General features: G+C 40.3%; 3 protein-coding genes across 6 annotated transcripts; 2 read left to right on the top strand and 1 right to left on the bottom strand.

Moving 5' to 3' along the window:
* Positions 1 to 231: 231 nt before the first annotated feature.
* srsf4 (serine and arginine rich splicing factor 4) lies at positions 232 to 8,506 on the top strand. Of its 3 annotated transcripts, none has more exons than XM_084738609.1 (6): positions 232 to 420; positions 2,245 to 2,384; positions 4,838 to 4,944; positions 5,657 to 5,871; positions 6,151 to 6,228; positions 7,597 to 8,506. In XM_084738609.1, exons 1-6 carry the CDS (start codon positions 314 to 316, stop codon positions 8,084 to 8,086), a joined length of 1,137 nt encoding a protein of 378 aa, XP_084594735.1. In that variant the 5' UTR covers positions 232 to 313; the 3' UTR covers positions 8,087 to 8,506. The 3 variants fall into 3 exon arrangements, with proteins under 3 accessions (XP_084594735.1, XP_084594736.1, XP_084594737.1); XM_084738610.1 differs by lacking the exon at positions 232 to 420 and adding an exon at positions 4,191 to 4,387; XM_084738611.1 differs by lacking the exon at positions 232 to 420 and adding an exon at positions 4,191 to 4,339.
* Positions 8,507 to 11,065: 2,559 nt separating this feature from the next.
* On the bottom strand, positions 11,066 to 19,371 carry msto1 (misato mitochondrial distribution and morphology regulator 1). Of its 2 annotated transcripts, none has more exons than XM_084739706.1 (14): positions 19,169 to 19,371; positions 18,038 to 18,167; positions 17,804 to 17,873; positions 17,500 to 17,575; positions 17,193 to 17,250; positions 16,966 to 17,116; positions 15,904 to 16,018; positions 15,517 to 15,651; positions 15,241 to 15,393; positions 14,230 to 14,361; positions 13,951 to 14,135; positions 12,239 to 12,343; positions 12,015 to 12,127; positions 11,066 to 11,671 (listed from the first exon to the last, which is right to left on the bottom strand). In XM_084739706.1, the coding sequence occupies exons 1-14, from the start codon at positions 19,250 to 19,252 to the stop codon at positions 11,412 to 11,414; spliced, it is 1,767 nt and encodes a 588-aa protein (XP_084595832.1). In that variant the 5' UTR covers positions 19,253 to 19,371; the 3' UTR covers positions 11,066 to 11,411. The 2 variants fall into 2 exon arrangements, with proteins under 2 accessions (XP_084595832.1, XP_084595831.1); XM_084739705.1 differs by having other exon boundaries at positions 16,966 to 17,119.
* Positions 19,372 to 22,191: 2,820 nt separating this feature from the next.
* On the top strand, positions 22,192 to 27,243 carry LOC146313225 (uncharacterized). The gene is made up of 2 exons (XM_084739452.1): positions 22,192 to 22,485; positions 23,983 to 27,243. The coding sequence occupies exons 1-2, from the start codon at positions 22,192 to 22,194 to the stop codon at positions 26,872 to 26,874; spliced, it is 3,186 nt and encodes a 1,061-aa protein (XP_084595578.1). The 3' UTR covers positions 26,875 to 27,243.
* The last annotated feature ends 41 nt before the right edge of the window (positions 27,244 to 27,284 follow it).

A 27,284-nucleotide genomic window follows, 5' to 3' on the forward strand; every position in this document is an offset into this window, starting at 1 on the left:
CTACCAGTATAAAAATTGGAGCTTAAACCATTAGATTAGTAATCAATTAGTTGATTAATCAATTATCGAGTTCAATAGGTAGATGCATGATTTGAAAAATTTGTAGTTTGTAGATGTAAAGACGGCTACCTGAAAGACTGAACTCTGGTCAGAAGAATGCACTGCACCGGAAAACACGCCCCCGTGAGGCAGCGACCTATTGTATGAAAGGAGCGCGTGTGTATCCGTGCAGCCTCGCGCCTAGTCTGTGTGTGTGCTCGTGCGGCTGTGTTCGGATCCCGCATTTCGGCAGCAACGCACTGAAGCTAACAAGATGTCGAGGGTGTACATCGGCAGACTGAGCTACAGAGCCAGAGAAAACGACGTCGAAAGGTTTTTCAAAGGCTACGGGAAGATACTCGAAGTCGACCTGAAAAATGGGTAAGTTAACGTCCAGTCCGTCGATCATCGTTGTTGTTGAAGCCAGCGTGTGCGCAGGCCGCACCGTGCAGTCCGGGCCTCGTTAGCTAGCTAGCTACAGCGGGCACGGCCTGCTAATGCTAACCTACCTAGCTAGCTAGTGTGCTTAATATTTACCAAAGAAAATCGTCGTAAAAATGAGCTAATGAGGTTCGGTGTTTCACAATTGCTTGTTTTCTTGTCACGGTGTTAAAATACAGACTTGTTCGTGAGCTTCCGTCTAACATTTCCGTCGTCCCGACCACGGTTGCATTTACGTTAGCTTATGTTAGACGTGGCAATGTCACAGGCGGTTGTGTGTACTAAGCTGCATGCAAACCGTTAGCTAAACAAGTGCAAGTTCAGGCACACTCGTGTGTAATATTAGACTGAATGTACTTTGTACTATAAATGTGCACGCTTTGTCGTAAATTGCATTGCGAACGTAAGTTTTAGTTACATGCATGTCCTCCTATTATCGTCTGCTGGTTAGCTTCTACGTCTAGATTTAGAGGAAACGTAAGTGACCAACGGTGGAGCTAGTCTCTTTCAGATAACGCGTACTTCCTCTATCCGTATTTAGGGCTGGATTATTATTTTGATCGTTGATTAAGATGGCAATCTTGTTCATGAGTAATGGTTTGGTCAACGAAATTTCTGAATTTTGTGAACAGTGCGCTTTACAACAGTAAGTCCAGTGTGGACAGATTATAGCAGCATGTTTTGTCTTGACCACCAGTCTTCTGTAGGCATGCACGATGTAGATTTATCACAGCCGATACAGACAACCAATTATACCTTCTTCTCATGGCTGATGCTGTTAAGATAACCTTATGATACACAGACGTCTATAGATACCTGTAGTTCATTTACGGTTGAAAATAAGAGAGTCTAAAATGGAGTGAGCAAAGGCAGATGATTTAATAATCCACAGCTCTTACTGAGCCAAATCTAACTGATATCACTATTTCAACTAGCAGGTTTGACTCGTCATTTATTTTTTATTTTACTAGCAAAGTTAATTAGAAACGTTAATAAACATGCTTTCCCTTTTATGAAGCATTTTGCCCAAGAAGTGAAATATAATTTAAAAAATATATAATCTGTCAATACTCATCATCATATAATTTCATTATTGGCATTACTGGAATAATGAAGACCATAAATTTTACATAGTCATTAATTGCTAATTTAAAAAATAATAATAATGCTGATTACCACACCACAGTGCCCAAGGTGGACAAATAGTTGTTCACATTAGAGAAAGTAGAATCAGTTATTTTGCTCAAGTATGAGACAATTCTTACAGTTGTTGCTGATTAGGCTGAAGTACAATCTGATCACTGAATCAGCAGAGCTGTTTATCTCTGATCATTGTCAGAACTGCTTCAAAGCATTTATTTGTATGTCAATAAACTAACCAGAGAAATTTAATGTTCATATTTCATCTAGAGCTGCAACAAATAGCTGATTATTCAATTAGGTGACTGAAATAATATTGTTTTCCAGCTATTCTGATAATCAATTCCAATTAATTGTTTCAGTTATTTTAAAGGGAAAAGCTCAGACATTTGCATGTTCCCCCTTTTATGTAAGAATTTGCTGCTTTTTTGTCATTCATGACAGTAAATTAAGCGACTTTGCTTCATTCTTCAAATGCAGACCCTAACTGTTATATTAACACTGCTTTATCAGAGTGATCAGGGTGTGGGTGTGTTTGGCCAGTGACCCGTGATGTGTTTTTGATTATGAACATGATTAAAATCCTTTCTTCTAAATGATAACATGTTCTCCTCTTTTATAAAGGTATGGGTTTGTTGAATTTGATGACCCCCGTGACGCAGATGATGCTGTGTATGACTTGAACGGCAAGGAGCTGTGTGGAGAAAGGGTCATTGTGGAGCACACCAAGGGACCCCGTCGTGATGGAGGTTATGGTGGAAGAAGTAAGTGTTCAAAGAAGTATTATTTAATTTCACATGAATTATGTCATTGATGTGGGATTTCATTCATTACAGGAAACCATTACTCTAAATTTCAAAGGGGCAAAATGTAAAGCTTGTCCTTGGTGGCTGATGTGCATTCAATTTTATATCCTAGTATTCGCAGTAGAAATTGTAGCTCTAGCTACAAGTCTTGATACTGATACTTTACAGGAACATTTGTTGTTGTAGGTTGTATCTTGAGTTGGGTGATGTTGTTTTGATATCAGTCACAGATGAATTTGTCATAAAAATCTGAACGTGGGTAGCAACTAAGAAGTCTGCAACCAGGCTACAGCAATAGCACTAAAATATTGTTATTGATACTAATCTTTGAGGTAGAAAATAAGTAATTTTGTTTAGCTTAGTATCATCTAGCACTACTGGTACCCAATATCCCTTCCTGGTAGCTGAACAGAGTATATTCTTCTTTTGGGATGAAGGGATAGTTAAGAATGTTTGAGGTAGGGCTGTATGAGAGTACTTACTGCTTGGCAGTGTATTGCCTACATTAGTGTTTGACACTGCCCCAATTTGAAGAAAGCAGCACATGCACCAGTATAGGAAACTGCTGTTATGGACAGGGTCAGCAGCAAAATTTATTTTAGACACTTAAAAGAATTGATATCACTAAGCTGTATGCCATATTTAGAACATTTTTGCCACTTTTGCTGTAAGATAGTCTTCTCTAACAGGAAACCACTGTTAAATAAGATGAACTAATCAGTCAACTCCTGTGGCCTGTGAGGTAAAGTACCATTTTGTCAAAGGAGTGATATTTTCTGTTTTGTTACTTTGTTATTGTGTGACATCAGTGTTTTAAAAGGTTAGTTCAGCTTCACCAAGCACCAACCAATCAAGGCAGCTGTAGACCAGCAACTCCAACTTCCAATTGATTCAAGTTGAGCAAGAGAGTGATAATTTGTGCTTGTAAAAAATGGTTTCCTGCCTGACTGCAAGGTAAAGTGGTGAAAATATTCTACATATAGCTTGTTCTTAAACTGATATAGATTGTTGAGGGTTAGCAGTTCATTGCTTAGCCTCCTTCACCAATACTCCTGATGCTTCTCCAAACTGGCACATTCAGACTGCAGATCTACTGCAGTTAGTAAATGACAATATACAGATAAGTGCTTTGTACAACCTTACCTCAAATACACTGAACAACCCCCTTTAGCTTGCGCATCTTTAAATGAAACCATCTTGTTTTCATTTCAGTTTCGATTGACCTTGAATTGCACACACCCATCCACACCCCCTCATCTTAATTTCATAAGGTTCTGCTATTGTTCTGGTCTCAACAAGCCCTCCAGGCTATAAATGGCCTGTTTAGCATACAGGCATGTCTCTGTATTGCAATTTTGTTTTTGTATTGTCTTGCAAATACATCGCCAGACAGTGTACGAGCACCACTCACTACAGCACTTAACGGGTTTTTCACCATCTGAACAATAAGCGTGGGAGGAGATGTCCTTATCAGCATGTAATGTGATTAAATTTGTGTGCACCAGAGCCACCAATGACTTGGAGAAATATCTTGGATTTCCATTTGATGGATTGAACATGCAGTTACATGTGAATGTGTGATGGGGAAATGGCTTACTGATGGACAGGATATACATGTCTTAATTTGAATACTGTAAAATAACCATTTGATTGTCAAATATCTTGTAATCTATTGATGTCTTATTCCGTTTTTTATTTTATATAAAATGATTGTCAATTTAAAGGTAAAGATTTAACAAAGAACCTCAATGTTTTAATTGAAAGAGTCCTTTGCTGACTGCCTGCCCCTATTGCTGGCCATGGTGTCCCCCCTTTCCAAGAGTGTGGTTTGACCATTCTGGGCCCCTGGGCAGACCAAAAAAGGGAGCCATTGTGAATGAAGACCGCTTTTCCCATTAGGCCCAGGCCGGGTGGTGAGGATGCCATGGGGTTAGGAACAGATGTGGGTTCAGCTCTTATAGGTGCCTGAAACAAGAACATGTTTTGTAACAGTGAAATGTTTTTAGATAGGATAGCTTAGAAACTTGCTTTAGTTCACCGTAAGTACTTCCTCGATCAGTTATGTTTTTGTATTTGTTTTTTCTTTTTTTCTTCTTATTTAGAAGATAGGCCTATTGAAACTTTCTTAACCAAAATTGAATAAGTTGCAGTTGTGATGTATAGGTTTAAATAAAGATTTCAACTTGTAGAAAGAAATAATTAGGATTTTTTTTTTTAAATACGCTTTAATGAATTTTGTTTTTTCTTTTTGTAAGTCTTTTTTCACCTTTGCTTTTCCCCTTCTTTGTTTCCCTTTCCCAGATGAATATGACATATTTTTTAGAGTGTAGCTTGGAGTTTAGTATAAATACACCACCCCTGTTTCTTTTTGGTACTCATTTTTTCCTGTCCTTTCCTTGTTACCTTAAAAGGTGGATATGGGCGCTGGGGAAGAGACAGATATGGTCCACCAATAAGGACAGATTATCGGCTCATTGTTGAGAATCTTTCCAGCCGCTGCAGCTGGCAGGACTTGAAGGTATGTATTGTTTATTTTTTCTTGAATGTCAGGTGTTAGGGAAGTCGTGTCCAAAGACAATAAGTAGTGCACCAAGTGTTATCTGGTGTTTAGTTCTTCAGAAATTTAAATGTAGAAGTACAGTGCATTAGAAATGTCAGACCAGTTTCACAAGATTGATGGATGTTGCATTTCCAAATTAGTTACAAGGAATTGCAAAGTAGATGGCTGCTGTGCAGGCTGCCAAAGATTCACCACTGATAAATCAAAGAATTCATGAGGAAAGTTTTCCATTGGTGGGAGACTGGTTCTACTAGCAGTTTTGTTCAACCAGCAGTCAAAAACTCACCATAAATAAAAGACAAAGAAAAGCTGCTAATGCATGCATACCTGTTTGCCTGAAAAACGATTGCAAGAATAGTTGGCAACTAAGTTTTGATCTGTCTGACAGAGCCATATAGATGCCCAAAGACTGCTCCTGAATATTGGCATATACCACATGTCTTTATAGAAAAATGCTACATTCAACATGCTGTTTACATGACCTGTATCAAATTCTGAAGATTGTCATACTCTGACTACATTTACATGCACACCAATTTTCCACTATTATTCAGTGTGTGAGCACCCTTGTCCCCTTTGTTTGATTTTTGTCACCATGTCTTCTGAGCCAAGTATATCAGTTAAGTCACAACTTTTCTTCTGATCACTGTGTGTTTGTTTTTCTCTGAAGGACTACATGAGGCAGGCAGGGGAGGTGACCTATGCTGACACCCACAAAGGCCGCAGGAATGAGGGGGTGATAGAGTTCAGGCTGTACTCTGACATGAAGAGGGCTCTGGAGAAGCTTGATGGCACAGAAGTCAATGGTAGAAAGATCAGGCTCATTGAGGACCGCCCTGGAGCCAAACGCCGACGCTCTTACTCTCGCAGTCGCAGCCGTTCCAGGTGAGACACTTCCCTTTTTTTATACTTGGCTTCCTGGTGCATACTGATATGTATAAATATAGCAGAAGTGCATGAGGAAGTTATGCTGTATGTCACAGAATGGCCTTAAAATGAATTAGGTCTTCAACGTTTGTTAGGCCTTTGACCCTGTATATATTTCATTGAATGTTTTGCCTCACCCCCTGCGCTCTTTTGCCTGTATTGCCTGTAACATAATAATCATCACGGCAGTTGGTCTGTGATGTGACTATTGCTAATTTTTTCAATGCGTTTTCTCAGGTCCCGCTCCAGGAGCCGCAGGTCTCGTAAGAGCCGCAGCCGCAGTGAGAGCAGCAGTCGCAGCCGCTCCCATTCCAGGTGAGAAAACAAAACTCTTAACCGAGTTACATTGTGCCAAATACATTTTATCTCTGTAGTCAACTGTAAAATCTTAGAAAACACTAAGGGTAAATGAACTTGTTTTTGTGGATTACTTTTGAACACCTGAAAAAAAAGAGTAGCATCAATGGCAGCCCACCTTAATGTGGATTTTACTAGGCAGCTGCTGAGATGCTTTACGATACTGGCACTTTCTAACTAGTTGGCAGTAAGATGAGAGCACATGTTTCTATAAAAAGATGTTTCCATGAAAGTGCACAGGTGCTTGCACCGGTCACACGTAGCCTGTGACCCCTCAGTAGCCTGATATTTACAGCTGTTTGACCACAGCCTCTCGTAATGTGTTTTATGACTGTTGACTAGTTTAAGCAGACCAAAGCTACACAGCCTTTCACAGTGGATCTTTCTGTCTGTCCACTGATGGTTCATCCACTTGCCATGAACAGGATTCTTAAGGGTGCTAGAAACCCTTAAATTTTAGTGTTTGTATTTTGAATGAAGTGCTCAAAATTGTAACTGCATTACTTTCATAATTAATCTCTATCTGGCTCAATAGTTGGGTTGTTAGATTAAGAAAAAAAATGAGCCAGAGAGCCTAAATGCTTTGGCTTTTGGCACAAAATGAAAATGACTCCACTTGAACCATGAGTGCATTGGTCTGATCTGTCAGTGTTTGCTGATGTGCGCAATCTGATGGAATAGAGTAGGAGGCTAATGTGCCAGGAGACTGCAGTTTAATGACCATTGGCTTGAAAATGAAAAGTAAATAAATTAATTAATAGGAGTTATTTGTTGAGTAATTGCCTAGACAATGCCTAGAGAGTCTGCTTAGACAGCTGACATGTGAAACATGAAACTTTTGTTTCATTTTTTTTTTTCCTTTAACTTGTCACCCTTCTGTTGACTTCTATCACAAGAGATAACATTGGTTGTTTTATAGCACAATAACATCTGATTTAATCTGATAAAGAAAGGAAATGTTCTGTTTTGAGCATTTGTATGGTACCAGTCAAAAACTGGAACACGTCTTGTCATTTCTTTTTTTAGTTTTAATGCATGTAATGCATGAATTTGGCTTTGGAAAAGTTTAGGAATCCTGCATAAAGACTGATGCCAGAATTTCTGTCAAATCTAGGCGAGCCTGTATTTAACCTGCCTCACGGTCATCTTGTACTTTTATAATTGTGTGAAACCAATTACTGGAAAAGAATAAATTTGTGGTCTGATAGATGAATGCACCGGCCAATTTTTAGCATTATTTTGGGACTCTTATTTGATCCCAAAATGAGGAAGTTGGACACGGCACAGAATCAAACACTAAGTTCTTTTATCTGATTCTGTCCACAGGGCTGCTTCTCGCTCCCGCAGCCGATCTCGTAGCAAGAAGAATAAGAGCAAGAGCAAGAAGGAGGGAGAAGACCGCAGCAACGGTGCTCAGAAGAACAAGGACCGCAGCAGGAGTCGCAGCCCCAAGAGCAAAAAGAGCAAGAAAGAAGGGAAGAAGAGCAAGAAGGATGATTCCAGGTCCAGATCTCGCTCTCGCTCCAGGTCTCGTTCTAGATCAGGAATCAAGGATCGCTCCAGGAAATCCGGGTCAAAGGGCCGCGAGCCGCCCAAGAGCGACGACGAGGGCGGCGAGCCAGAGAGGGGCTCCCGCTCCCGTTCACGCTCGCCTGCTGAGTCCAAATCCAGAGCCAGGTCTAAATCAAAGTCCAAATCCAAATCCGCCTCCCCCTCACCCGCCAAAGCCCGCTCCCATTCCCGATCCGCCTCTCGTTCAGAGTCCCGCTCCAAATCCCGCTCCCCGTCTCGTTCTCGCTCCCGTTCCCGCTCTTAGTTCAGAGTTTGGACTGTTTGTCTCGAGCCCTTACCCCACTGTGTTCCCCTGTCCTCCATTTACATTCCCCACACCCCACAACACTACCCCTGCCTCCTGTTTTTTGATAACTAGCTGTAGATTACCAGGCACTCTGCTCGATGTCTTTTATGCACATGCTACTCCTCTTCATTTGACTTTTACTCTACAGGTTTTTTCATTAGAGCTGTCGTGTATGGAGGTGTTTGTAAAAATAACAGGGTGCAATCTCAGTTTTATAAGTTTAAATGATGGTATGGTATTTGTCTTAGCCTTTTTTTAATCAAATGTAGAAGCATACTGTTTTGTCAAAATGCTGGGTGAGAATATGTTGTGACATCTCCTCACCTTTGTGAAATCCTTGTATCATTTTATTTCAAATTAAAAAAAATGCCTGTTCTACATTTGTCATTGGATTAGTGTTTTTTTTTTTTTTTTTTTTTTTTTTTTTTATATTCCTAACAGATTCAAAAGCTACGTTCAGCATCGACTTTGCTGGCTTTCACTGCACATCAACTTATAAATGAAACTATAAACGCTGACTTCACTGGCCTCCATTTTTCCTTCCATGCTGTGTGTGACATGACGTGTGCGCCTGTAGATCAGGACTGTGACCATTTCACACTGGACTCTGATATTAACTATATTTAGGGTCCTTTGAGCCAACAACGATTAATTTTTAAACTGGATTAAATCATGGTTTAACTAAAATTGTTGCACTGAACTTTAGAACTGTCTTAAAATTAAAATACCGTTCAAACTTAAGTTGATTTTTACTCCAAACCTAGTTTAAATTTAATTCTGTTGCACCAAAAGTTTAAACTGTAATTTAAAACTTGAGGTTTAATTCTTAAAATGGTTGCCTTTTTGAGAAGGATTGAGTGAAATAAAATTCATCAAATAAGGTGAACGGACAGAGTCAACTGAGCTGAGTTTTGTCTCTTCTTTCTGTCTGTCCAGTTTAATTCAGCCAAGTTGGAGCTTCTCTGCCGAGCCATCATGAATAGGCTAACAAACCAAGTTTTGCTAAAGTGATTAGGTCTAACCTCTTTGTTGGTGCAAAAATGAGCAGTGAAACAAAACCAGAATTGAGCACTAAGGTTTGCAGTGTCTAGCCGAAGTTAAATTTGTGAAAGATAATTGTGTTCTTCTGTAGGACAGTAGGAGCAAGTGTCCATTTGAAATAATATGTACCAGGGTCTTAAATTGATTGGGTTGTGAAGTTAACTTTCATAAGGTTGCATTAACTTCAGTGTCTGTTGAGGAAAAAAAAAAAATTGATCACACTGAAAAACTACAAACTGAAACCTAAATGGAACCAGTTACCACTAATGATGTGAAAGAGTGGAAAGGACAAGAAGCCTCATGTGATTTGGATTTGCAGATTTCATTAAAAGATTAACATTTAATACATGTTTACTCCAGTTTCATGTTATTGTGTAACGTAAAAACTCACCACCTCCTTAGAAAAATGTCAGTCTTTACAATAGACTATGTCCATTGCCTAAATGCCACAAACATTTGACTGTTTTGGTCTTTTAATTGAATTGGCAATTGCGAAGATTCACAATAACATCAGCTTCATCCTTTAACTACACAATCATTTTTATAACCATTGTTTATGTCTAAAGTGGAAATACAAAGCACTTCTGGTTTCTGGTTTTAAATTCTTTAATATAAAATTGACATTTTGATTCTTATGGCTGCTGGTCACTTCGTGCTCTGGCAATGAGAAAAGCTGTTTCCAATTTGACAATGAGAACTTTCTGAGCTTAAAGTGCACCGTTTCAACGTTTTTGTGCTATTAATGGATATTAATGTTCAGTGGACGGCACACCCCCAGTTTGGAGAAGCAGCAGGAGTACTGGTGTAGGAAGCTAAGCAAGCTGAGGACAGAGTCGGCAGCAAAACATGTCAGCTACTTAAAACCAGTATTAATTTTTAATAAGGGTTCTCCAGACCTATTCAATTGATGGACCATGGGCTGAATGTGCACCGTAAATGCAGCATTGTGTTTATTAAAACAACAAGCTACTTATTGAGCTCATTCATTAGTTCTGTCTGCTGTTAAACACAGGCACTTAGTTCAGAATTACAAAGGAGCATTGTTTTTTCTGTACTTTTGTACATAATGATTCTTTTCCAACTGTGGAAACTAATAAAGTGGGGTAAAAACAGTGCATTGTTTTACACATTTAAAATTCTTTACAGGTCAGACAGGAAATGTAAATGTCCAGCCACTTGGCACTGTACTCTTTTCAAATGTGGCCCTTCTAAAAAAGTAACTGAATATGCCTGGTGTACAGTGCATTTAGAATATCTTCACTGCTTTATCTTGCCATCAGGGAGCCGTTTCTGACAGGAAACTGTTGCTTTATACGCCAAACATCACTCAACCAAACTCCATACGCAAAAACAGTCATTTTATCCTGCAGAACATTGATGTTGCTTATCTATCGCTGCCTCAATCTGTTAGCTTGTTTATGTTATTTTGTGCATCTGAAATAACCGTTTAAAACACTGAAGTCGCACAATAACACAAACAAACCGATCAAGGCAACGCTAGACCAGCTACTCCCATGTGCCGTGTGGGAAAATGACTGATTTTGGCAATGGAGTCTGGTGAGAGAGAAAAGACTGCATGAAATCAAGGTAAAGCATTGAAAATGCTCTAAATACAGCATACACTTAAATGCATATTGACTTTTTAGGTTGTTCTTTCTTAGGTGGCTAAAATGCATTTTGCTGCTGACCCTGTCCACAGCAGTTCATTGCTTAGCTTCCTGTACCAGTACTCCTGCTGCTTCTCAAACCAGGGGGTGTGTCGACTAATACACCGAATATAGATAAGAACCTCATACAACCCTACTTTAAATAAACTGAAATGTCCCATTAACTCTTTTAGTTGAGTTAATTGTCAGAGGAACCTGTGCCCAAAACAGACGTGTGACAGTACATCTCTTCATGTAAATACAGTCATTTTATAGTGTACACTTGGTATAAAATACACTTAATTACAGGTAAACAGTCATTTGCAGAAATGTAACAACACGCCGTACAGTCTCATGATGCTACATCCATCACCTTTCTCAATACTACACATGGATCTCTTTTAGAGGTCTAACTTCTTTATATTCCCTCATCTCAGTTCTATCAGTCTATGAGAAACTTTTCGCCCCTTCTTTTGCCTGTAATTCAGTCGTGGTCCTTCACAAACCAGAGGCACAGCTGCTCTCTTCCTCTCTGTGTCTGTGTGAGTGCATGCAGGCTTTAAACAAAGCAGATTATGGACCTAGGACTGCCGCTGTCAGTCATCATCATCCTCCTCTGAGGAGGAGCGCATCACTCCGCTGCTGTCGTCACGGTAACACCGGGCCAGCAGGCGAAGCTGCTCCAAGGCCTCTTTGTAGTCGGCCATTTCGGGGCCCTGGGAGAGGAAGCTGGGGGCCACGCGGCGGATGTCGAAGGTGCTCGCACCTTGATGCAGCTCGGACAGCCAGGGGCCGAGTGCAGGACCGGACTGGAGGGACGTCATGACGGGGACAGAGGACACCAGAGGGGCCGGAGCTGCAGAGAGAGGGGAGGGTCGTTTTATTAACCATCAAATCTAGGTTGAAGAAAAGTTGTTTTAAGATACAAAAATGAGACATGGACGGCTGAGAAAACAAAATATTACTCTGATATTATTTTAAACAGTTTCCTTTTTAATACTATTAATCCTGTTCTTAATGCCACCCAATCCACCTCTCCTGATGTCTCTTCAGAAAGAGATTTTTGAGACCACTGGGCAAAAAAAATGATTAACAGCAAAAAAAAAAAAAAGCAAAAATGGACCTTGAAAAGTGCTTGAATTAGACTTTGGAAAAGGTGAGGGAATGCTGGAGTACAGTGAAATCAGAAATGTGCTTACAGCCGGGCGGGGGAGGCTTGTTCTGCAGGAAGCCCTGAGCGCTGAGGGACTGGCTGAAGATCTGAGGGAACGGTGGCGTCAGCTTACTGGGAGAAGACACCAACTGCAGAGCCCTGGGAGAGTGAAGATAGAGACGGAAGAGCAGTGGTGTATTATTTACCGTAAAGATAAACCAGTAAAAGTGATTTGTCAGTTGACAGCATGTGAAAGCGGGGGGAACTCACAGAGGAGCTGTGGGATAGAAAGATCTGATGTAGGAAGCGAGGACGTCTTCCCCACTGTGGAGGCTGTGCAGAGGAGTGGGCGGTTTAGTCCCTGGAGTCAGAGAGCTGAGGGAGAGAAAATCATTTAAGCAACACATCAAAGATTAACGTGGGGGGTGTTTAATGCCTGCATGTTTCTATAAGCCACGTTCTTCCCTGATCATTTATTTAGGTGTAGACAAAACACTGAAACTTCTTGATGTGTAACTTTTTTAAATAACTCAGACTTCTAGCAGCACTTGTGCTAAAAAAAAAAATGGATACAACACGTTGGGTAAGGACAGTTTGAAAGATGGTAAACAAAGCTTGTATGTACATTTCTGATTTTCATTAAGTTTTCATTACAGTTGCATGAAGTCAGGATATTTAACTCATCAGTGGAGACGAACCCCATTAAAGGGTAACTCGGGTATTTTTTAACCTGAACCTTTAACCTTTAACCTGACTGATGTCAAAAGCTTTTGGGACTAGTCCAGTAAATCTATCCTCATCTGGCAGTCACGAACATTTTGGAAAGGATCCCTACAGCAATAGATTTTTACAGACGACTCTTTCCAATGGGGAATCGAAGCCGACCAAAGTCACACAATAAAACAAACTCACCAAGCTGGGCAGCTTTGCACCTCCTGTGTTCTGCAAAGTTACTGTTTCTGTTAAAATGAGTCTGGGGCTTCTAATCGAAAGAGCTGTTTGAAAAGCTCTCCATTAATGTTAAATTTAGAGTAACACTCAGAGCCTGTCAGTGGCAAAAACAACCACTTTTGTGTACGTTCTTGCCCCCAAGGATTACATTGCAGCCAGTGTAGTCTTGTGATACCCGACGGTTGGAGATCTTGCTGCCTACTGTCTATCTGACGATTTTTAAGTGCAAAACAGTTGCTGAATCACAGCAAGAACGGCTGCTAACAAACCTACACCCCTTACGTTTTACAGGAAACACCTTACCACAAACAACACTTTCCCTGATTCTACTCAGCATGAAGCACACAACTTCTCCACATCACTGCTCCGACAGAGGACCACCCCAAAGACTTTGGGGTTTTAAAAATCCCTGCACGGCAGAACCAATCCAGTTGTTTCAACCTAGTTTTAGCAACAAAAGCTGAGCTGTTCAGAGACCGACTTCTGAGTCTACATCCATTACAGCTTGTTTTGTGGCTGCAGACTGAGGCAATGTGCTGGATCAATTCAAAAACATTTTGTACCCATTAGTCATTTAGACCCCAAAACATTTTTTGAAAAGGGCCCAGGTTTATATACACACACCAGGATTACCCTTTAATGTGAATTTTATATAATTAATGATTAATAAAGTAACATGATTTTACACTGTCCTTATCCCACATGCTTTAGATCCCCAAGTCTGACTTATAATCTTGTCAGTTTAACAAAGTGCAAAGCTGCCAGGAACCCAGTTAGAGGTTGTAAAAAATATTGTTCCACTATTTACACACACAACAGAAAAATGTAAAAGATACAACTATAATACAATCTATTTACATGTAATGTATGTTTGTGACCTTTCTGAATGTCTACGTATGAATGTTAATCACTGAAAATATTACTTTAAAAAGTTTTAAAATGGTTTTCTCAACTTATGTTAACGTGTTCTAGCTACATTTCATTTTTATGCAACAATAACTGAAAGCATTCATTAACTCATATATTCTGACCTGATTAGTCTCTGTCCCTCAAAGCCTTTGAGTGTCGCCCACTGGCCGTAGCATCGACCGTCACCAGGTTCGGGGCAAGCTGATAGAGGTTTCCATGGCAACACATCTGTGCAGGCACTCAAGGCATCAGGGAGAGAGCTGCCGTGCATCATGGGAAACGGGACGGCACCATAAGCAGCTACCACCTAGGATTTAAATGACACCGGTGGTTGCCATGAGCTCAGAGGCTCCTCTGTGGAGACGTAAACATGGAGAGAGAAAATCTCAGCAGAGCTTCACCTTTCTCCCAGACACAGCCAGCGTGTCGGCCACCTGCCACATGGGGACGCTGTTGTTCCTCAGCCTGTAAGGCACAGTGAGGGCATCCAGGGCCAGAGCCAAGACGGAGCTGGAGTGGTACCACAGTGAGGGCTGAGACAGAGGAAAGACAGTGAGAGTCAGCCAATCAGATTCAAATTTTAGATATATCCATACATATATACATAAATAACAGCACCACATTAAACAATGTACTGCTGATGGGATCAGCAGCAAAATGCATTTTAGCCACTGATAAGGCTTTTTTCACGGCTTTACTTTACTGTCAGACAGCCTTTTCTGATGGGGAAACCCCTGTCATACAAACCAAGTATCGCTCTCTCCAAACTAAACCAGACTCCATTGGAAAAATTACTAATTTTAACTTCCAACACATGAGTTGCTCGTCTTCCGCTGCCTCGATCAGTTAGTTTGTTGGCGTTTTTGTGTGACGTCTGTGTTTTTAATGGTTAGTCCAGATTCACCAAAACTTATACAATAACACCAACAAACAACAACAGATCAAGGTAGCAATAGACCAGTAACTCCTGTATTCTGCGAGGTAAAATTGTTGATTTTTCCAATGGAGCCTGGTGGGTTTGGAGAGAGCCATACTTGGTTTACATAACAATGGTTTTCCCGTAAGAAAAGGCTGTCTGACAGCAACGTAAAGGTGTAAAAAATATTCTAAATACTGTGTACATTTACACTGATGCTGTTTTTAGCCGAGCCTTTGTTTAAGTGGCTAAAATACGACTTGATGCTGACCCTGTACACACCAGTACATTGCTTAACTTTCTACACCGGTACTCCTGGTGCTTCATCAAATTTTGGGCGTGTCGACCGCAATCCACTGTAGGTAATACACTGACTATGGATAAGCACATCATACAATACCACTTCAAAAAATGTCTATTTATCAGTGTTGGGCATCTCTTATGGAGTCAAAACAGTATTTCTACACAAATAATAAACAAAAAATGAGAAGCTCACATCATAAGTTAGGTAGGGGATCGATGTGGGAGAGGATGGTCGTCGGCCTAGTCCTCCACGGAGGGTCAAAGGGCAGAAGAAAGAGCTGTTACTGGCCAAGTGTATGGTCCCTAACGTGCAGTTTAACTGGTGGTAGAGGTCCTTCATTGGAGTCTGGTTGAACAGAAAGAATACGATAAGTACAGAAGCCCATTTATAAAATATCTGCTTTTTCACAACCGTTCACGAAACAGTAAAAGACAGAACAGACACAGAGACACTGAGTTTGTGACTCACTGAATTTGAGTGACTGACAGGTGCTAACCCCCAGGTCAGGATGCCTCTTCCACCATACGAGTCCTGTAGCATCTCTGTGACCTTTGACCCCAGGCCTGCAAAGCCATCAGCCAGGTCACACAAAACCTGGAAACCCTGAGAGGAAAACACACAGAGCACAGAGAGAGACGGGATAATGACGGGAACAAAAGAAGAAAAGGTGTGTGACAAGCCCCCAAATGAAAGTGTTTGAGTAGTTTGGCATGCAACGCATCAGCAAAACTTAAAAAAAGAAAATAATGTGAAGTGAACCAACTAGCTGAAAAACATATTTTAACATTCTTAACATATTTTAAATATAATACAATACAAATAAATCAGTTGTTGGCATTAAAAACGCTGATGTACCTGAAGGTAATCACACTCCTCCACAAAGAAGTGCAGTTTGTCCTCCAGCTCCTCGAGCACCGGCCCCTGCAGGAGAGCCTCTCCTTGGCCAAAAGCCTCCAGACGTTGAGCCTCCCTGGACACACACACACACACACACACACACACACGCAAATATACACAAACATACAGCTGTGTTGAGACCAGTACTTAACTAATGATGGGAATTATGGCTCTCTCTCTCCTTTCTAAAAGCTCTTCAAAAGATCATTGTTCTTTTTCCTTTTTTTAAAAAGGAACAGGGTTTGTTAGGTTAATCAGAAAAATAATCACTATAATGATAGGGTAAGATCTGGATCTGGTTCAAACTTAAACAAGGTCATTTCATTTCACATGTGTGGACTAGGCTTAGTTGCATTAAATTACTGGTACTGCAGGAGCTTATGTCACTGATCTGCACTGTATGTTTGTCAGTCAATTTACTTTAAACAAACTTTTGTACAAAACACACACAAGAACATTTTTAAGAAGAAATAATAAAACAGCTTAATAATCCTTTGTTCAAAAGGCTCATACTACAGCCAACTTCTGTCAGTCAGTCCCCTGTCTGCCTGTATGAAGTCTGAGATTCAAGCCCAAATCTGTGCAAAGCCTGACATCTACTGGAGTAAATCATGAAGTGTCAGTGAGGAGGGAAAATATAGTTGTTTTGTTTATACAACATTATCTTGCCATTAATTGTCAGTCTGTGCTCACTGCTTCGCTCATATACCCACTGTCTTGTGCTGTAATATATTACTCATTATAATATACAACTCTGACGATGGACTCACAAATTCTTCCTAATACTATACTTTATACTCTTATGTCTTTGTCAAAACCAGGCCCTGGTCTGAATTTAACATGTGCCCCTCGTCATTTTGATGAAATCAGGGTCCCTAACTATACTGAGGTATTGTAAGAGGGAGTGTTACTTTGGAATAAATCTCTACATTGAATCAGCCTTTGCAGTCATTAAACGAAATCCCAAAGCCTTCCTTCATTTTGCTCCACAGTGTACAGAGTCTTTACATGGCAACTCACCCGTCATGGTTGTACTGGTGGATGACAGAGATGGTGCGAGGGTGCAGGTGTATCCTGAGGAAGTCGGACCACACCTTTACGCTGCCCTCCAGCCTGTAGCCCTTCTGGACTCGAGCCAGCTGTTCGTTCACAGTATCCACCCTCACTGCACCTGCTGATGGGAGAGGTTTCAGAGCTGTTGCTAAAATCTCACTTGTCATGCAGAGTTTAAAAGAGGCTCGTCTTACCTGAGCACTGAGGTTGGGAACTGGAGTAAAAATCTGCTTCAGCTAAGATCTCGCCTTTCTGGAGACAAAAACAGCTGTGATGATAAAGAACTAAACTGTCTGAGGAGGTTCATGTCTAGCTGCAATACAGTATTATGCAAGGTTGTCAAAAGTATCAAAACTTTTTCGATATCACCTGTTAGATCTCTGTTAATTCTACATATTATACATAATTATACATTAGACTGTATCCATACTGTATCCATCAGCAGAGGAAGTATGTTAGTTCACATCTGGCCTCACAACGAATCTCCACATAAATACTCACATCCAACTTGTCCAGATCTTCAAGGAAGGAGTTCTTCGCAGGAGGACTTTCTTTGTGCATCATGAGGTTTCCCTCCCTGTCAGATGGAGCACATTTTTTACACCAAAAACACACAGCAGTGAGGACCGTTCTTCTTGGACAGTATTTCATTACTCCAAAAACAAAAAATCACAAAAATCACAAATGTTGAAAGGTGCAGTAATCCACCAGCGATACACTGTAACTACAAAAAGGACAAAATCTGTTGGGTCATATAATCTGTAAACACACAGTCAATAATGTTCACACAGAGACTCTTATTTACCAGGTGACTGCAGAGGTGTCTTTGCCAGGGTCATACAGACTTCCCTCCTGCCGTAAAGTCCGAAGACTTCCTGTTAAAGACAAGTGACAGGCAGAGAGCAGTTTATTAACCATCATACATGTCACAGTTACTATATAAAACGAACAGGAAACATTTCAATCTAAATACCGTGAAAAATTTAAAATTAATAAACCTGCTCCAGCATTAATAGAAGTATGTGAGAAGAAAAGTTACCTTTGAGGTCCATGGCAATGAGGCGAGGTGTGTGGGTGATGTGTCCACCCAGAGTCTGTCCTTCACGAAACACCACATCACTCTGGATGTCACCTGGTGGTGTCTCTGGGTCGTAGGATAAAGACGCATCCTGCAAACGAAGAGATGCCCATCGTCATTTGTCCGTCACAGACTATGAAGATAAAATTACCAAAAATACCACAATACATTGAGCTCCATGTAAGATGAGAGTGAGATGAGGATCATTGCAGCTCTACTGCACAGCATGTCTACATTATAGTTTGAATTTCATCTCTACTGTATAATCTCTCTCAGTAAAATATTTATATTCTTATTATACTATTTATGTACATTATCTTCTCACTTTTAATTTTACTTCTGACTTCTTTTGTACTTATTGTTTGAACATTGTTGAACAGACTCTGAGAATAATAATTTCTTTGGAACGACTGTTTCACCTTAATTGTTGAGGATATGACAAAAAGAGACCTTAAATAGTAATCCAGGTGCCTATAGTTATTGTATATTCTGCAGTAGTTGCAGGATGCTGCCTCGTCACATCTAACCTGCTAATAAATCTTGTTTATTCGTCTTGTTTTATCCTTTAATCTTGTTTTAAGCGTTTATCTTGTTATCTCAGAGAGGTACCAAACATAATTTCGTTGCATGCAGACAATGACAAAGAAGTGTCTTATGTAACTCAATCAGTATCAACATCTCCATCATCTAAACGGTGTCAAATTCAAATATATTTAACTGTGCATATTTTAACTTATCCTGTGAAATGTTTATTATTATCAATATATTTTATTGGCGAGTCTCAGCAATTACAGGCTAAAATATGTTTATTTTATCTCAGACAGCAGAGCTGAGGCTTCATAATTAGCAACTTTAGCATCATAAAGACCCCGATTGCTAACGTTGTCTTCATGTTGTAACTCCTGTGTGCCACTTTAATTAAACTGCATGTCCTCGGTCTGTTAAAGTGACCATAAAATGCCCATTCATCGTGTTTCTGGCATTAGTTATTCCCACTGCTCCGAACAGAAGCAGTCTCCAAAGTTTGACAACACATGCGAAGCTAAAGCTAGCAGGCTAACTTTAGCGTTAGCCGCTAGCTGCGCTCCTCACCTGTAAATTCCACCAGTGGGTCCCCACAAAGTTTGAATAATGTCCCAACTGAAGAGTGATGACTTCTCTACACGGGTTACTCATCGTGACGGAGATCAACAACCAGGATAAAATATAAAATCCTCTGCTTTGAACATGATGAACATGTTCAGGGATGACAACACTGAACAGCGACAAACAAAACCGATGTGGAGCCTATTATACATCAGCTTCTGTGATTGGCTAGAGGAAATGTATGGAGAAATATGATTGGATGTACAATGACGTAGAGGTGAAGTGTGGTTTCACCGTGCCGTAACTTCACGTGCAGTCCACCCAAGCAGCTTTTCACATACAAGGGATTTGTCGTAGTATGTTGGTGTGTCAACATGGTACAAGAAAATATAAATAAATATGAAAACAAGTATTGCAAGTCAAGAAGTTTAAATGGCACATGGAAAAAATATGAAAAAAAACAAACATATAAAAACAACATGTACAATATCGGTGTTTAAAAATTGACAAACCAGGTTCAGTTTCCTGTGAAATACAATTTTTGAAATACAAATTTTGGGGGCTTTCTAAAACTCAAAGATCCAAGTTTATCTCAAGAAGTAAAGTAAATTATCCCAGCAAGTATTACAGGAAGGAAAAACTTTTAATTTTTTTTTTCAAAACATAAAAGTTTGAGTCCTAGCAAGAGTGCAGGCATTGAGCTGTGTTACAGTAAACAGCCTCAAGAGGGCAGTCAAGATGGGCTCTCATTGCCAAAGTAAATTATTTTATTTTATTTTTCATCATTTTTTATTTTCATGTTTTATCATAATTATTATTTTGTTTTGTTTTTTACTTTCTATGTTTGTTTGTTTGTTTGTTTGTTTTTTGTTTTTTACTTTCTATGTTTGTTTTTTTTTTTTTGTTTGTTTGTTTATTTGTTTTTGTTCTGTACATGCACCTGTACTTATACTGGTTAATTTTCATCTTGACTGTATTTGCTCAGTCTCTATTTTGGCTTGCTAAAGTTGTATCCTGCAAAAAGTAGGGGGAAAAAGTTGCAGTGCGTTGAGCTCTCTCGGCCACCGTAGTAGGGGACGGGGTAACTTCAGTTTCCGCTCTGTTTTGGCCCATCCTGCACGCAAAACAACACAGGAGGCGTGAGACTCATCAAATTTATGTACACAAACTGTATGAGAGATGATGCAGCGGATCGTCGTCGTCCTGTCGAGCAGTGAGTCAGAAACAGCTGCGGATCATCAGGAGACGCATTCAGGTTCATTAACGCGGTAAGAATAACGTGCAAACAGGCGGATTCCTCCAAACAACAGCTGAGAAGTCTCAAGAAAGTTTCCCCGTTTCACCAAACAGCCACGTGCAAAAAAAAAGTTTTTATTTTTGTATGTTTGGGTGCATTTGCATCTGCGTTACTACTGTGTATCAGTGGTGGGAAGTAACTAAGTACATTTATGCAAGTATTATACTGAAGTACTTCACGAGAGTATTTCCATTTGTTGTCTACTTCATACTTATGCAGATGCAAACATTGTAGTTTTTACTCCATTTAATTTATTTGATAAGTTACTCTGCAGATTCAAATTAGTAATAAAACATGCAGTAAACAAAACAAGATGATTATTAAGTTAAGGTAAGTTGTTATTGGCACGAAAAACTTAAGTAAGATAAGTGTAATTCTTTATTAACCCCACATTGCTTAATCTGGTGATTATTTTCTCAAGTAATCAAGTATTTGTTTGGTCCATGAAATGTTAAAAAATGTCAATCACTGTTTCCCAAAGCCCAATATGATGTCCTCAAGTGTCTTATTTTGTTCACAACCCAAAGTTATTCAGTTTTCTGTCATAGAGGAAAATAAAAAACACAAAATATTCACATTTAAGAAGCTGGAATCTGAATAATAATGAGAACAATTTTGAATTTTTCTCTTCAAAAATTAATCAAACCAATTAATTGATTATCAAAGTAGTTGGCAAATAATTCAATATAATATTTTAATCAATAAATCGTTGCAGCTCTATTTGCATTGTTATCGCAGCAAAAGGGGATACAACAGCACAAACAGCAGAATCACCAATAAAAATAAGATATTACAGTTGATCAGAAAGATAAATAAAGAAGGTAAAGAAGCAAGATTTAGACAAAAAATAAATCAATAAAAACAATATAAAGAAGGATACTTTACTTCCCATAATGCAAACATATTTTAACTGTTTTTCAAACTCCAAAGTCTTAGTCCAGTGTTTTTCAAAATGTACACATCACTAGGCAGAACAAGAAAACTGTGGCAGACAGGTTTTTTTTTTGTTCCTCTCTGTTCTTCACAAAGTCATAAACTGAAAACTCATAAACAGCATGCACATCCAAAAATGACAAATAGTGCTGGACAAAAGAACAAATACAGAAATACAAAAATGGGTCCGCACACCAGAAACTGGTCCTTTTGGAAATTTAATAGAATCACCACATGTGACATTTCAGGCACAATCCCTTCATCAGACCAAAGTGAGACCAGAAATGAGCTCAATGCTCTAAACATCATGTATAAGGTTTTGAATTCAGCAAAAGCTTTTAGTTTTATTATCCATGACATGATAAGCAGTGTAAATTCTCTTGAATCCACCTTATCTATAATTCTTATTGCTTATAATTCTTTGATTTATGTTAAGGATACCGACTCTTATGAGACATGTAGCCTACATAATTTAAAATTCTTTGCCAGCAAGCTGCACATATTGCTGTCTAAGCTTCTGTGTTTGGTTTCTTTCATTTAACAGCAGTCCAAAATAGGTGGGGAGTTCAGGTTTGGTGGCTCATGTCTGAGTAGAGAGGACCATGTGGAGACAAACTCTGATCATCATCAGCTTTCAGTGGAAACACATCTGATGTCCAACTCCTGCAGCTGATGTCCTGCAAAATGACTCCCTCTCTTCTTCTGAAGCTTCTCCTCCAGCCTGTCCGCAACCGCAGACTGTAGAGGTCACGCTGTCATAGATGATCTTACAGCAGCAACTCCTTTTGATGAAAACAACATGGATTTGTTGCCACAGGACGGCGACGCCCCGCGACCTGCTGAACCAGTCCAGTCACAGCAACTTATGCTCTGTCCTCCAAATGACCAGACAGACACCGAAAGACAAGACGGAGCGGGTGATCAGAGTCCAGCGACTGCAGAGAGCCAGAAAGAGAAAACGTATCACTCAGTTCTTCGTCAGATCCAGCAGCAGCAGATGCTAAAACATGGCAGAAGATTCAAAAAGAAAACCCTCATAAAAATGGCCAAACTGTATGTTATTTCCAAAGGATGGGATTCAGAGACGATGGAGGTCACAGGTTCAAACAGACCTTCACCAGAACATGAGCGATTAGTGTTAAACCAGGAAGAAGATACGCTCACGCCTTTAGTTTCCTCTAAAAGTGACACAAATTCTCTCAAAGATGAAAAGAAAGAAAGTGTCCTCTTAAATGTTTCCACAGATGCAACATTTTCAGGTGAAACTGCAGCACCAGTTACATTAAACAAGAGACCTCACACCCGTATAAAGCCAACAAAAGAGGATTCAGGAGCAGCAGAAATGTCCACAAATCTGCTTGATGATTCACAAGAATCTCTGTTGTATTCCAGGCCAGTAAAAGCATCAAGAAAGAAAGGAAAATTAAAGAAAATTACCTCCGTAACTCTCCAAGAAGATACAAAAATTACGTGTGATGACAGTCAACTATCAAGTAATAGTCCAGCAGAAATGTCCAGCACTGCTGCACCTAAAAAACAAGCTTTTAAAACAAGAAAAAAGACAAAGAGTGATGTGAAAAAGAGCCCCAAAGAAAAACTTTTACCGCAGACTTTTACAGAATATAATGATGTGACGACACTGGATGTTAGTGAAAGTAATGAGGTGGATGTAAATGCTGCTAAACAAAAACACAGTCAAAGAAAAACGTCAGAATTAACATCTGGAAATAATGTTTGCGACAAAGAAACTATCCTCTCAACCATTTCCACAGTCGCAACATTACCAGGTCAAACAGCAGCGCCAGTTACATTAAAAAAGAAAAAATCATCTCGCACCAGCAAGAAAAAAATAAAGGAATCAAGAGAAGCAGAAACAGACGCGTCCACAAATTTACTTGACAAATCACAAGAATCTCTGTTGTATTCCAGCCCAGTAATATCATCAAAAAAAAGGAAAACGATCTCAGTGACTCTCAAGGAAGAAATATCCACTGTTGATGAACCTAAAAAACAAACTTCTAAACAAAGAAAAGAGAGAACAAAAACATCCAAAGTTGGTATAAAAAACAGCTCTTTGATCCAAGAGACAGTCTTTAACAGGATGGATTTAAATGCTGCTAAACAACAAGAACACGATAAAAGTGAGACAAATTCTCTCAAGGATGGAAAGAATAGTTGTGACAAAGAAAGTGTCCTTTCAAATATTTCCACGGATGGAACATTTTCAGCTGCAGCAGTTACATTAAAAAAGAGAAAAAGACGTCACACCAGCAAAATGAAAGCAACAGATGAGTCACAAACAGGCTTCCGCTTGTCCACGAATCTGCCTGATGAATCACAAGAATCTCTGTTGAATTCCAGAACAGTAAGGGCATCTAAAAAGAGGGAAATTAGCTCAACGAACCTGAAAGAAGATACAAGAATAACACGTGGACAGTCGAGAAATATCCAAGCAGAAATATCTGGTGTTGATTCGCCCAAAAAAGAAGCATCAAAACGAAGGAAAAAGACAAAGAGTGGTTTGAAAAAGAGCACCAAACAAAAACTTTTACCTCTAACTTTAACAGAACATAAAGATGTAAAAACACAGGATGTCAGTGACGATTCCATAAACCCTCTTCTTGCTGATGGCGCTTCGATCCAAGACGCACTATTTAATGGGATGGACTTAAATGCCGCCAAACATGGAAAAATTAAAGCTTCAGAATTAACACTGGAGGTGACACCTTTAATTCAGGATGAAATTAGTCCAGTTGAATCGATCCCAACTGCTGTTCCTGCAAGAAAAACAATGAAAAAGAGACAAAGGAGAAATAAAGCACAGTGGACTCCCAGAAGGAGATTAAAGCAACGTCAGATCAACGCACACTCCAGTAATCTAGCTGAAATATTCAACTCTGGTCCCTGTAATTCAGGTACAGGTGAAGAAATGATCAAATTGAAAGATGAAAATGAAAGAAACACTGTACAAACACTGACAGCCAATACAAAAATCAAGCACTTTACTAAACATGAAAAATACGACCCTCACCATCATGAAGTGAAATCACAAAAGCCCCTTAAATGCTCGTTTTGTGGTCGTTCCTTTCGACACATCGCAGCGTTCACGGTCCACAGGCGCATTCACACAGGAGAGAAACCTTACAGATGTCCGACATGTGGCAAGAGATTTTCTCAGATCTCCAAACTCAACATGCATTCAAAAACCCACAGCGAACCTGGTGCAGTCTGTTGTCCGTGTTGTAATGAGAAATTTAAAAGTAAAGACCAACTGATCTCCCATTTTCATGCTCATATGAAAAGCATTCAAAGCTCAAATAAGACTGAAGATGCAAACCGCCAGCAGGTGGACGATTGTTTGGATTCTCCCAGCAGCAATAAACCTCTCAGATGCTCAGTTTGTTTTAAGGAGTTTCTAAACCGAGCCACTTTTAAGATGCACAGACGAACACATGGTGCAAAGTCGTACACCTGCTCCATCTGCGGGAAAAAGTTCTGCAAGTCTTCAAGTCTAAGTATTCATGAAAAAACACACTGGCCTGTAAAACCGTACTCTTGCTCCACATGTTGTTATGTTTTCGACAAGCTACAGGAGTTGGAACGTCACTCTCAGATGCACTCTGGGGCCTCGCCTTTCTCCTGTGCCAAATGTGAAAAAGCCTTCAGCAGCTTCAAATTGTTACGTTCACATCAAGTGTTTGAAGTTTGCTCAGAGAAACAAGACGCAGTTTATGGAAATCGATGTGAAATCAATGGATTCTTTGTTTCTCAGAGCGCTGAAGGACAGACAGTCACCCCCGTGTTTTTTAAATGTCCGATATGCAAGCAGCTTCATCGCCACTGGTGCCATTATGTTCTGCATCTGCAAACACACACTCATAGCAAGTCCTACACCTGTGAGACTTGCAGACAACAGTACGATGAAGCAGCTGGAATCAGGAGCCACTGCACAGTTTGCTGCAGAAGAAGTGGGGAAGAGAGGGCGTGTAGATCCGCCCTGACTGACATCTGGAAGGAGCCAGAAGCTCCAGAGAATCAGGTGTTTGAGCCTCACCTGGATGATCAAAGTTTACCTCTAGATGAAGACAAGAAAGTTCAAATGTCAGCTTTGCCTCAAGTGGAAAAAGTTGAAAAAGAGTTTACAGGCGTGTCATCACCACCAGCATCACCAGGCAGCGTGAGTCTGTCTGTAACCAACGACTTTGACATCAGTGCCTCGTCTCTGAGCTCTGGTTTCTGCCCAGAGTCTGATCGAGCATCTCAACAGCCCTCCGGATTTCATCTTCAGTCACTAATTCGCAGGCATTGTGGGCGATACTCATGTGGACACTGTGGAAAGTCCTTCAGCTGGTGGACCAAGCTGTGGCTGCACAAGCGTCACCACCGACAAACCAGCAGAGCATCTTTCTCCTGCGGCCAGTGCGACCTGGAGTTTCGTTTCTTGGGTTCGTACATGGATCACCAGCGGGAACATGCAGCCCAGACGCCGTACGCGTGCCCTTTATGTCCTGATGCCTTTGTCAGCGAAGAAAAATTGAGCACCCATGTTTCTGAATGCCACAAACAGTGTGATAATAAGAAATGCAGCATATGTGGGAAGAACTTTTCCACCCTGACAAACTTGAAGAAGCACAAGATGCTCCACAAAGGAGTCAACTCACATTTCTGCCTCCGATGTAACATCTCATTCTCCAGTAACAGTGCCTTAAAGATTCATCTGAAGACTCACAAGACACGTCTCAGTGTCCCGCAGCCCGCAGGGCCTGCCGAGCCTCTCTTGTTTCCATATCACTGCAGGAGATGCACTGCCACGTTCTCGAGCACAGATCTACTGCAGGCCCATCAGGTTTGTCATTTCATAGCAGGGAGAAAGCCAGAGAGCTCTCCTTCAGAGAGCGTTGCCTCTTTTATTCTCAGCAGAGCCACAGAAGACAAACAGGCGGGTGTTTCAGGGTCGTCTCAGCAAAAACGGTGTCTTCCAGTGAGCAATAAAAAGCACTTGTTCAGGTATCCTCATCCAGACCGCCTGTATGTCGTGCCTATCATCTCCTCAGAGCCGCCCATCGTCATTTCGGACACAGAAGAAGAACGTCCGTCCATCGCTACCTCTGCCAGCAACACAGGATCTGACTTCCCTCAAAGACAACCAGGTGCGAGTTCTACTATCTCAAATCTACCTCAGTCCTCATCTGTCTCCACACCCGGAGACACGGATGGACATGAAACAGGCGGCTCAGAGAACCAACTTCAGGATCATTCAGATAAATCCTCAGTCCTCCCAGGATCACACCCAGGCCATGATTCATGCACAGGTATAAGTGGTCTCAGTGGTTGTGATGGTGATTTACCTGAACCTGTTCTGCTGTTTATAATGGAGAATGAAGTTGTGGATGAAGTCCACAGTTGTGCAATTTGCATGGAAACATTTAGGGATATCTCAAAGCTGCATGAACATTATTTAAATCATGCCAGAGGGGTGTAGAAGCAGAAACTTTAAGTTCAATTTAAAGTATTGGGTCTGCAGAATAAATAACTCTACAAGTTTTGTAAAGACTTGAAAAGGAAAATTGTGAGTATAAGCTTTAATTTAGTCTAAAATGATCATTATATGGAGGTGTAACATTTGCGTTTAATAAAGTTTAAGGGATACCTCAGATCTTATGAAGTGTGGTTGTATGACGTACTTACCTACAGTAGATGGAGGTCGACATGCTCCAAGTTTGGAGAAGCAGCAGGAGTGACGGTGCAGGAAGCTAAGCAATGTACTGCTGTGGACGGGGTCAACAGCAAAACATGTTTTCACCTAAAAGAATCTATATCAGTTTAAGTGTATGATATATCCACAACTTTAGCATGACATCAGACAGCCTTTTCTGTTGGAAAACCACTGTC

This window comes from Lutjanus erythropterus, chromosome 16, assembly GCF_056507025.1.
Source record: "Lutjanus erythropterus isolate fLutEry1 chromosome 16, fLutEry1.hap2, whole genome shotgun sequence".
In the NCBI taxonomy this organism is placed as follows: Eukaryota; Metazoa; Chordata; class Actinopteri; order Lutjaniformes; family Lutjanidae; genus Lutjanus; species Lutjanus erythropterus.